Genomic DNA, 12158 nt, shown 5'->3' on the forward strand with positions numbered 1-12158 from the left:
GTCCAGGGTGTACCCTCCCTCTTACACTATGACAGTTGGGATAGTCTCCAAACCTCCCTACGACTCTAAAACGAATAAGCAGAAGAAGATGATGATAAGGAACCATACACCTCTGTGAGTTGGTCAGTTTTGTTAAAGCTGCACTGCCGGATCCGGTTCCTGAGACTAAATCCGATTTATGATCCTTCAGCAGAGATTGACCTGTTGGATTTTTAACAAAATGAGCAGCTAGGTACCGACCAGAAGGGTCATGAAGATCAGAGATCACATTTAGTTTGCTCTCAAGACAACTGTGACAGCTCTAATGATTCATTTTTTTTATCAAGATGTTTTGCAAAACTAATGAGACCATGACCTTAGCTGTATTTTGCTTGTGAACAGACAGGAAGTTATATGTCAAATGTCAACAACTGAACTAAATACAGAAATGATGTCTAGTAAACATTGGTCACTGTGTGTTTTTCTGCTGTCATTAGCATTTAGCTTAAAGCAGTGATGCACCCAAGTGTAACCACACAGCGATATGGCTCATGGCTTTTCTCGGGTTATTCAAGGGAAATTATTCCTTTTCTGCTTTAATGATCAAAACAAGATAGAAAAAGCACCAAAAATAAAAACAAGAGTGTGTTGATTCTTAGATGTATCTCATAGGATGTCCTGTGCAGGAAGGGCTGAAGGTCAAGGAAAGTCTGGGGAAGTCCTCGAGACCTTGGAAAGCTTCTCCTTGTAAACATCTGCAGCGTTACACATTAATCACAAATTTTAACCGGACCACTGGTTCCAAAAACTGGATAAGGATTTTATTGATAATTGAATTACATTTCTCTTTTATACATATTTCATAAATGATACAGGATTTTACATTTTCTTTCCTTTTTTTCTTTTGTTTTTTTTTTTTGCCAACATTACAGCATCATGTCAACAGAAGAAAAGAAAAAGTAAATAAGAGGTCAGAATGAAGTACGAGATCATTTTCAACCCAATAATCTGCTTCATTCTTCAGGCATTTTAAACGAATCTTATTGTAAGTGCTCACACCCACACAACAAAAAAAACAAAACAACAAATTCAGAACTTAACAAATTCAAAACATATTGTAATAATGTGACTTTGGAGAAGAAGAAAAAAGGCTGGGGGTTGATGAAAAAGAATAACCGGAGGGATAAGAACCGGAGATAGCCCCCAATAAGCTAAGAGAATGCACCTGCCACTTTTACTTTGGACTCCAAGACAAGAGGTCATAAAACCTCTTTTATAGGTGGTTTTTTTTTTTTTTTTCATTTATTGGGGAGCTGAGGGAAGGGATTTAAGGGAGTAAACAATGTGAAGATGGGCTTTGAGCATTTGGTTGGCTGGGATTTAAATCAGATTTGGCAGGGCAGATTCTAAAGACGCAACCCCGCCCGCTGCCCTTTATAACTAGGAATCTCTACAAACAACGTTCTTAAATTATCTTTGCAGTTATTTTGATAAATCATCTTTTTTTATTTATTTTTTTAACATATTTCCCATGTAAACATACATTCATGCAACACCCTCTTTAGAATAAAGTTTCCCTATATTTGATATATTTGTTTTAAAAAAAAAAGTTTTAAAAAAAGGCAATAAACGGTGGATGGCATGAAAACAGAAAGAGGAGGCGGTGATGATGATGGAGGGAGGTGTTGTGTAGAAACAGCAGAGGGGAGGACTCTCACCTTCCGCAGAACATCTCCAAGGAAACACCTTTTTCTATTGTGTGTGTGTGTGTGTGTGTGTGTGTGTGTGTGTGTGTGTTCAGGACAGATGAATTTAAAACTGATGACGGCCGTAAAGCGGGATGAGGGCCAAATTGATTTTTAGCGCTATTGACAAGCGGCAATTAGGAGCAAAGGACTCATGAATATGGTGATGTGCACTTTTGCTCTGTGTGCACATCACATGCAGGTTCAAACAAACACTCATGTACACAAACACACACACAGCAAAAAAATGATTTCCACTTCCACAGAGTGAAATTTAACCCTTCTTCATGAAAAAAAAAAGAGAGATTAACTTTCTCTTCTTATAGTTTTTCCTATCATGTATCATGTTGCCGTTCACCAAATTGCTACATTGTCAAAAAAGTTTAAATAATTAATGATCCAAAAGGCACCTTTTCCCTGGGAAGTAAAACACACACACACACACACACACACACACACACACACACACGCACACACACACACACGGTAACAGTTTTGACTAAAAATCCTGCCTTGAGATCTGCATGTCTAACCTTTGATTTGACCCTAAAATCATGCATTTTAATATAAAATCTGTATTTTAACACAAGCATCTCATCAGTAGGATTTTGACGACTGTTCACACACAGGCACAGGATGATCTGGAGCTGGAGTCTACGTGCGCTTCCCCTCTGCAGAAGTGAAGATAACTGGCTTTGAGAAGCTATAGAGATGATTATGGGGGGGAGAAAAGGCCACCAACCCTCGGCCTGAACATAAATTTATATGTGAAGCTGGCAAAGGTTTATTCCATGACCATCCCCCCTAAATAAAAATGGACAACATAAATATATGGCTTGTACAACCTCTGAATAAGACTTCAGCTTGATGTGGATGACTCTTTAGCAAATGTGCAAAAGAAAGGTGTCCAATTAAGTACAAAATTGCAATAATGCTCCTACACATTCACAGATTTCTACTGAGGGCATACCACAGCATGCAGTCTACCCCGCCTTGCCATCAAGGGAGCAGGGAGGGAGGGGCATTACAGCAGCAGTGGGAGGAGAAAACTCTGGATTTGTTTCTGAATGAGAAAACCTCTATGACTTCAATGCCATGACACTTGTTTTGTTGTTGGATGGAGCTTTTATTTTGTGATTTCATTTGGTAAGAGAAAGAAAAAAAAACATACGATGGCGAGAAAATGGTTACTGAGCTGCAGGGAGTTTACTAAAAACCTCAAACCACTAAAGAAGTTTTTGTAGAAGCCAGTTCATCAAGTATATTAACATGCCTGTAAGTTTGTCTGAGGCAATGATCGGTAAAGATTTCAACCTTGCCGTTATGTTAAGCGTTTCTACAGCAATTCCTGCATTCACATAATTAAAGAAGTCAAACCTCACCCTTGTTTTTGGATTCCCCCCCCAATCCCCTTGGCAGCCATGCAAACGAGCCTTACATCCATCCTGAATGCTGTTACTGTGGCATATACAGTGTGCATTTGCCATGAAAATGCATAAAAACTGGTAGCTTAATGTATGTACTGCATACAGAGCGATGCTTTTTGTGTGTGTGCGTATGCGACTAAGTGTGCGTCTAAGCGGGCTTCCTTCATGGCAGGAGATCTTTAGAGGGTGTAAGATGGGTTGTTTGATGCCAAAATTTTTTTTTAAAAACAAAGAGGTTTGTTGTATGAGAGCTCCTCCCCCCCACTGAAAAAACTAGCCTCTGGTCATCTGGTTTATTTGATTGTATACATATATATTCATATTTTTCCATAACAAATATACTATGGCTTTCAAAATAAAAAGTGCCAAAATATTTTTATCATTTTTTTTTTGTTTTTTCGTTTTTTTGGAATAAAAGAACACACAGTGATGTTGTTGTCGGTAGTACTGTCATACTTGCGCAGGCTGGGCCGCTACAGGACGTTAAAACAGGAAGAGGATATGAGGCGTTTTCAATCCTGCATCCTGCGAGTGGAGACGGGCTCCTCACGAAGGTCAATCTGCGACAGCTGTCCGTCACCTGGAGGAGGCGCGGCTCCAAGAGGGAGAGGCAGCAGGAGTCGGCCACAGGAAAAGCGAAGGTCTTCCCGATGGTGTGACTGCGGTCGGGATTTCTTGTAAACGTGTCCTCGCAGCCTGCCCCGTCCAAGAGGAGGCGTGTGTGTCGACAGTTTGACCGCTAGAGATAGAAGGACTGCGTCGCCGTGGTAACCCGCAGGGCAGCCAAGGTTGGTGTCCCAAGGTAGCCTGAAAGTCCTGCCAACACACGCAGACACACACACAGCTGCCCCTGCTGCGTGTTCCTTGTCGCGGAGTGTTCTACAGGTGTAGTAATTCCCGTGTCATCCCTGGAGTTACCTGCAGGCTGTCCCTCTGGAGACTTGAGGCATATCCATAGTGGCCAATTTAATGTTATCGTCATCATCTTCCTTTTCCATCATCCCCAGCATCCATCAGCTGTGAGACGTTTTCAGTTCTTGATGTTCTCACCATCCTATCATTTTCGCCTTTTAGCAGTTTTTGCTTGCAATTCCGACTAGAGGTTCCAGTCGGGAAAAGAAAAAGAAGAACCCAAAAAAGAAAAGGAAAAAAAAGAGAGAAAAAAACCCAACCTCCGTCAGAGAAGAAAGGGATGGGATTATCGGGTGCAGGAGGGATGCAGGGATGGGGGACTCTAAGAGGAATGGATGGGAAAGAGGGAGAAGGGTGTAGGACAGCAGAAGAGAAGAGGAAAAAAGTGGGTTGCAGGAGCTGAGCGAGGGGGAGGTCACTCTTCCCATCAATTTTTGCTGTCGGTGAGCTGCTGAATCGGGAGCTGGAGCTGGAGCGGGTCCCGTAGACGCTTCAGATCTAACTCCACCTGAAGAGGATGGAAAGTGAGAGAGGAAGATGAGGAAGGTGAAAATACAAATAAATAAATAAAATGTGGCGGGGTGGTACAAATCCGCATGTATCCACTGGCACAACAAATCCGAGAGCTGAATTACAAAATGCGTGAATCCCCAGTGCGACTGCAGCGCTGGTTTTACATTACAAAACACCCAGCTTTCAACCGAGCAACTGTACCTCAGCGATATCATCCTTCAGCTTGTTGTACTTCTCAATGTCGAAGCGTGTCCTTTTCACCCCCTTGTGGAAGAACAGCAGATACTGCCTGTCTCTGGCGTCGGGATAAACGTACTCCTGCAGGTTACAGAGACACGCAGTCAGAGCTGTGTGTAAGACGACCCAGTTTATCAGAAACCTTCCATCTACTCATTTCTATAGGAGTGAGAAAGCCAACATCAAATTGGCTCCATGTCCTTGGATTTAAAAATTTATGGTAATTTTATGAACGCTGAAGGGCGACGATGTCACATGGCTTTAAAAGTTTTTTAAAAATTCATTAAATTTCACTAGTGGGATGATTTCCTGGGTGGTTCTTAACAGAATTTCGGGATAATTGGCCTACATTGAGTCACACTTTTTGGTACAGCGAAAGCACAAAAAACACAACAAGTGTGGAGACTAGAAAAAAGGCTTTCAATACGATAATGTGAATAGATCTAATCTATTTCTATGCTTTTTGTCAGGCAACAGTGCACGATTGTTAACAAAACAAATCAGCAGGGAAAAGGAGTAAATCGACATATTTGATTAGCTTCTATCAAAGCTGAACTTTCTTCTTTTATAATTGACTTCAGTGGTTATCAGAATGTAGAAATATTTAACAGTAACACTGCTTGAATACATATTACATCTGTTTGAGTTTGTCTTTGGATGGCATTTCCATAGATCGAGAAAAAAAAACACACATCCAAGGCACTCCATTTGCTTCATGCCTTCACTCTCATGATACAGGTTCTCAGATTTAATCCATTTCTTTGCAGCATTCAAACCATTATTATGTTGCTAAACAGATTTCTCCTGGTTTTCCACCAGTATGAATCTTCAAACATGGATGCTTGGATCATGTGATAGCTTTGATGTTTACACCTTGTTAAGGCCTTTACATCTTTATCCAAGTTTGAAGGCTGTGGTCTTACCTGACGTGTTAGAACGAAGTAGGCATACATGGCCATTGCGGTGCCGTAAGTGATGAAGTAGGTGACCGGCTCCATGATATCCCAGGAGTACTCCCACCAGGTTAGCCTGGCCAAGATACCAAACTGGGTTGCCATATACGCCATGCCACCCCACAACACCCAGGTGGTGCGTCGCTCTGCCTTCTTACTCAACTCCTCCTTCACCTGCACAGCAGATAAAACAGAAACCACACATGTGTTCACAAGCGGAGCACAAAATGCTACTTTCCATTAGGTCAGTAATTCCCCTCAGTACACAAGTAACAACAGAATAATAACATTTTAGTTATATTAGCCATGTCGTGTGAATTGTGACTGGGGTGATATGTTATGCTAGTTGCATAATAGCTTCTTGTCTCCCATGAAAAAATTAAATAAAAGCATGCAGGTCACTTAATTTCAAGTTCTCTGATGTTGTGGTGAAGATTAATCGTCTTATAGCAGCACAAAGTTCAATATTACAGCACTCCAAAACACGTTAAGAGAGTTAGACCTTCTCTAGGGGGCGGAGTTGTGAGTTCAGGTCCTCCAGTCGTCCAATTAGCTCACGCTCTTTGCTAAGTTGGTGCTCGTCGATGCGCAGCGTGGTATAGAGCTGCTGCACCAGAAACTTGACATCATTCAACTTTTCCGCCTCCTCGTGGGGCAACAGCTCTGAAGTTAAACACACAAATGCAAACAAATAAACAGGCTTCCCACATGCTGGCAATAAAATCCCGACTTCCTCTTATTGGTGACGACCCCCTAAGGCAGAATTCAGACTTAAGAATTTCAGGCTTCAGTGGCCGTGCTTCTTATTATGCTAAAGCACCTATCACCGTGATCACTGCACCCCCCAAAAACACCCGCCACATCCACAGTCGCAGTGTTACACGCCATGACTGAAATGTGCCTAACAACGAACAGCAGAGGCTGTTTCCTTTCCCTTGCCCTTTCCTTTGCCGGTTCTCACCTCTCCTCGGTGGTCGAACGAGGTGTGTGGTGTCGTTAATAACGAGCTTGAAATCATCCAGCAGCAGGATGTCTATTCCTGTGGAGGAGGCAACCCTCGCCCCATCTGAAGAGAAAGACAAACGGGGAGGAAATAAGAGAGGGCTTATGCAACAAAAAGGTACTGGAACTAAAGGTTATGAGGTTTTGTTCACTTGTGTGTGAGCATACCCATAGAGTAGATGGCGACCCGGTCGATGCCTCTGTCCTCTGCCTGGAGCTGTTGGAGGAAAACTCCCACACAGTCGCTGAGAGGCTTGAGGGTGAACTGGCAGCGCTCTCGTCTGGACGGCAAACTGACTGAGATCACCGGCAGCCCGTTCTGATACACCACCGTCACCTCTGTAGCGGTCGCGAGTAAGAAAACAGGGACGGGTCGAACGTCACAAAAGCAGAAGTAATCTTGCACAACCTCAATACCCAAAAAATTAGGATGCTGAGTAAAATGGAAGTAAAAACAGAATGCAATGATTTACAGTATGTATGCAGTTTAGCATCATCTTGCTGAATTAAACAAGACCTTACCCGGATGGGAGCACATGCTCCTCTAAAACCTGTGTATACCTTTGAGCATTCATAGTGCATTTCCAGATGTGCAAGCACTAACTCCCACATATCATCAGAGATGCAGGATGAATCTTTTAATGATATTATATACTGCATATGATGAGATATCGCAATTTCACCCTGAGGAAAATTATTCTGAAATTTGTAGGTGCAGGGTTTTTTTTAAGGACTCGTTAACCTCTTCTGAGAAACTCAGCCTCTCTGAGATGCTCTTTTTATGCCCAATCATGTTACTGACCTGTTGCTAATTAGCTGAAGAATGCTCCTCCAGCTGTTTCTTTTAGTACCACTTACCTTTCCAGGTTTTTGTTGCTCCCATTCTAATTTTTTCAAGACATTTGATATGTTTCTATTTATTGTGAATAAAAATATGGTTTCATGAGATTTGCATCTGTGTCCCAACTCCTTTGGAACTGTAGTTATAAAATGAGCTTTCCTCCGTGCTCTCTAATGAAGTTACTGAAAGGCTAAGAAGCGTTAATGAGAAGCAGGAGTCTAGTTATTCTTGGTTTACTTTGCATTGCTCACTACAAAACATATAGATGATGTGGCCTGATTGATATATTGGCTGGCCAATGTTATCAGCAAATATTGGACTGTCACATATACACTACTACTACACTACAAAAAAATGGTATCATTAAACAGTTTGCCCAGCAAAGTAGTGGTACGGAGTCAGAGTTCTGATACTAAGTATCTAATTAACTTAAACGCACTGCTACAAAACTTAAACAATTGGTCCAGTATATGGACGTAGATAACCTTTTTGTCCCAAGGTTTCTAACAAAAGCATTTTGTCTGACTGCTCACTGGACTGTGGTTATATCCAGAAGGGCGTCACAGTAGCCCTAACTGGGCGCATCACAACACTAAACATAAAACTCAGTGATCGTTCATTAAACATTAACAGATCTTGCCATATTGGAACACTGGCTCCATTTAACTTATCCAATAAGTCGCTGCAGTCAATGTAATTCATCAACAGTCATTTATTGACTGAAATTATCTTGTACGAATTCAGAGGCAGTGTCGGGGTGGGTTCCCACAGACAGCACGCTTTGACTGGACGTGTGCATTGACCCAGTTGTGATTAGGAATGGGATTCGATAACTGGTTCCAGTTAACGATCATTTCCTCAATGTCCAAGTTATTGTAAATGCATGCGTCCAAGCTTGGTTGTAACTATCAACAATGACGGCTTGTCAATGAAAATCTTTTTTTTTTTAATTTTTGACATAAGATAGTAAAATAGTTGTACTGAGAGCTGCATTGATAATTGAGCCTATGCACAATTGATAATGGCATTGCTGTCAAAAAAATCTTACTGCTCTCAGTACCTAATTTTTGGTTTAGCACATCTACTATTTGTCAGTAATCAACACAAGACTAGTAGCTACTGAAAGACATACACTGCTCGCTGCGGTTTGCCAAAATAAGCCCTATTCAGGCCATCAGTTCTGGAGAATCGATACAGCCTTAACATTGCGAACCTGTTCCTCACAGGAGTGCCGTTGATTCTTTGAAGCCAACTATTGATGTTTCTTATTCCCACATAAAAGCCTGAAAGACTTCTAAATCATGCGCATGTGGTGAGACTGAATTAAAAGGCCTCGAGGTGAACACCGTAGTTTATTCATTCTTTGAAATGTTTTAACTTTTCTTAGCCGAGAAAAAGATGGAATCGCTTAGTGTGCCTGGGACTGAGTTCAAGTTTATGATTCTGTGCGTTTTCGGTGCCATCTGTACACCCTGCTTTTTTCAAGCGCTTCCATCACTTTTGTCCCAAACAGCTGAGCCCACACTCGGCTCACTGGCACTCTCTGCTAATATAAGCCTGTAATATGGCTCTATTGGTCCATAACCAAACTACTGTTGTAATGAGCCTGCACAGCTTATACCATTATCATGCTGAGTGGCCTCTAAAGACAGACACATGAATCAAGGCAGGGGGGTGCGAGCCCATAGGAGATATGATCCGAGCCTCCTTGTTCCTGCTGCACCCAAAAACCTCCGCCTCCTGCACAGGCCCACTGCAGTGAATCAGCAGATCTCTGCCCAGGTCCACACCGAGAAATGAAGGACGCTCAGCTGGCACAGGCAGCGCCAGCCGGGCTTCTTTTCCAGGTGTCACGTTTAAAAGACACTAAAGGTTCAGACGTTTCATTTTAAGACCGTTTCTTCATTACAGTGACACTTTGAAACGTTGCCCCGAGTGCCCCCCTCTCCCGCACACGTTCCCTTTGTCCTCGTTTATCCTGTCATCGCAGGAGCATTGTTAAAAGTGCAGGGACCCCGTGTCTATCTTTACTACAATCCTACAGCTATTAAGGCACGCTTTAAAATGAATTCAGCCTGTTCTGCAGTGCTGCTCCTTTTCTCTTCCACCTTCTGTTCACACTCTCCATCACTCCCGCCTCTCACACAGACAAGCAGATGCTACCCCGAGACTGATTCCACATTAATGACTTCTGCCTGTTAACTCCAAATGAGCCTCTACTCTCTGATTAATGCAGAATTTCTCCCATTGTTGTTTGGGGTTTTCTCCTTTTTTGAAAAAAGAGAAAGGGAAACCTCTCATACAGCTACGAGTGCTGCGTCTGGATTTTTGCTGGTGAGCGTGTCAGGTTAACGATGCAGTAGGAAGGGAATACTTACGCTCTGGAGCTGCAGAGGAACACAACAGTCTCTGGCCGTGCCATGAGGGGGCGCCCCTCCAAACCTGCAGACAGGAGGAGAAAGTGGACCAAACTCATTACTTTGCCTTTTCACTGTTTGTTCTCACCTGGCATGCTTCTTCCAGCCAACCACAGCTGCGGCTGCTGTAGATCAGCGTGCAGCACCCGGCAATATGAAACTGCCCTAATCAATGCCACTTACTTCTCTAATTGTTTATTTCCGAGAGTGTTGTGTTACACAACAGGGACCGCTTTCCCATTTTCTAGAAATGCTCCCATTTGCAGACAAGAGCCACGCCCGAGCAGGACGAATTAACCGATTTAACTGCGGCTTTCTTGTCACAAAAATACTTCTGAGTGTTCATATGTTTCAAATTACTGGCGAGCCATCATCCAGCCCAGGGCAAATGGCAGGCGGGCAGCTCTTCTCATTCTTAAAAAAACAAAAACAAGAAAACAAATGGCGGATGAAGATGAGACATCAGGAAAAAACAAAACCAAAAAAAAAAAAAAAAACACCTCTGGGGAGTCATAACTTCTGGATAAACCAATTGTGACTGTACCACAAAAAATGCTCAGTTTTCCACGCTGTCCCTGACATCTGGGGCCCAGATCTGTGCAACTTTTAGGGCTGCATCTGAATGTATACACTGTGTACAAGTATACAATGTACTGATGCACTTACTCTGTGTACAACCGTTGTAACATCAGATCTACGATACACCCACACTTTCTGACCCATACTGATCCAAACCACAACAGCAGAGCTTCAAAGCTCTCTCAACTGCACTGATAGTCACAGAGGGAAAAGATATCTCACAGGAGACGTGTATCTGTTCATCTGTGTGCGTATACTTTCACTGCAAACAGATCCTTTCTAATTCTGTACAGCCGAGATAAATGCTCCATTTACCAACATCGTTTTTTATCCTGGACAAAAACAAGAATCAGCAAAAAGAAGTCAGCGGTCCGGATAATAAAGCCTGATTTTATTATTAGTCAGCAACACAATTATCCCAGGTCTGTCTGCGATAAGGCTTTCCCACAGATTCCTCAGGTATTTCCAAAGCTTTACATTGTTGTTCATGTTTGACACAGACAGCTTGCTCTGACTGACAGAAAATAAACTCGTATATAAAAATAATTCTGTGAGCAGTTAGAGCCTCTTCAAACGGGGCTGACTGTAATCCGACTATCAAACTGAGACACAGAAACTCAAACCCAGCTGCCTCGCTGTCAATCAGTGACTGCGACTGCCAATCAATCAGATACACAGAATTATGTTGATCTGGATAAAGGATGGAAAAGGTGTGAGAGTAAATGCCACCACTGCAGATATAATGCAGAACCTCCTCTGTGTGTGTGTGTGTGTGTGTGTGTGTGTGTGTGTGTGTGTGTGTGTGTGTAGGTATGTCTAGGTGTGTGTGTGTGTGTCCGTCCTAAATGAGAATACCAATTGCCAAGCACCAAGTAGAGCCCAAACAGTGATTAGGTTTCTGATCAGATGACATGCTGAGGAAGGACTTTTGGCTCATCTGGAATAACTGCACAGTCTGCAGAGAGCACTCCAGCACGGCTTTGCTCATTCATTAACTTCAGCTATTCGAAAGCCAGGAAGATTTCACGGAGATACCCACAACAGCGTCATCACCAGCCCACGCACCCGCTGGCACAGAGCTCCATCACAAACATATGCAAATATGGCACGGGCACACGTGCACGTCCATCTGTGGAGTGACATGTATGCGTGGATATACCTCTGTGTGTTTGCAGGTGGCCGTGAGTGTGTGCGTGTGTGTGTGTCCACCCGTCTGTTCACCAGCCTGTTTGTCAGCGGTAGTTGCAGTTGCCGCGACTGAGCAAAGCTCCCGCGCCTCCACTCCCCTCGGCACGCAGCCACTGAAACGCTGCCTGCAATATTTAACAGCGTAGCAGCAGTCAACAGCACAGCAACCTTGGAATCAATGTCACACGCGGCGAAGGGAGAGGGGGAGAGACAAAGAAAAACGGGCTGAGGAGATGGACAGACGGGCCGCGAGAGATGGGGAAAGAGGTGTGGAGAGACGGGGGGAACGAACGGGAGGATAAATGGAGGGGCGGCGGGGGAGCGATGGAGATAAATGGAGGCTGGAGTAAAAACGTGCGAGTCAC

General features: G+C 43.2%; 1 protein-coding gene across 4 annotated transcripts in view; it reads right to left on the reverse strand.

The window, feature by feature from the left end:
• Window positions 1-778: 778 nt before the first annotated feature.
• Window positions 779-12158, reverse strand: part of mcu (mitochondrial calcium uniporter) — a 58013-nt gene continuing 46633 nt past the window's right edge. For all 4 annotated transcript variants that reach the window (XM_025897269.1, XM_003441009.5, XM_005473992.4 and 1 more), the window contains 7 exons: window positions 9988-10051; window positions 6937-7107; window positions 6728-6832; window positions 6269-6429; window positions 5737-5940; window positions 4778-4894; window positions 779-4571 (listed from right to left, as the gene is read on the reverse strand). In XM_025897269.1, coding sequence (XP_025753054.1) covers window positions 4491-4571; window positions 4778-4894; window positions 5737-5940; window positions 6269-6429; window positions 6728-6832; window positions 6937-7107; window positions 9988-10051 — 903 coding nt within the window. In that variant the 3' untranslated portion in view covers window positions 779-4490. The remainder of the gene's footprint in view (window positions 4572-4777; window positions 4895-5736; window positions 5941-6268; window positions 6430-6727; window positions 6833-6936; window positions 7108-9987; window positions 10052-12158) is intronic.

Source organism: Oreochromis niloticus, linkage group LG13 (assembly GCF_001858045.2).
Source record: "Oreochromis niloticus isolate F11D_XX linkage group LG13, O_niloticus_UMD_NMBU, whole genome shotgun sequence".
Taxonomy (NCBI): domain Eukaryota; kingdom Metazoa; phylum Chordata; class Actinopteri; order Cichliformes; family Cichlidae; genus Oreochromis; species Oreochromis niloticus.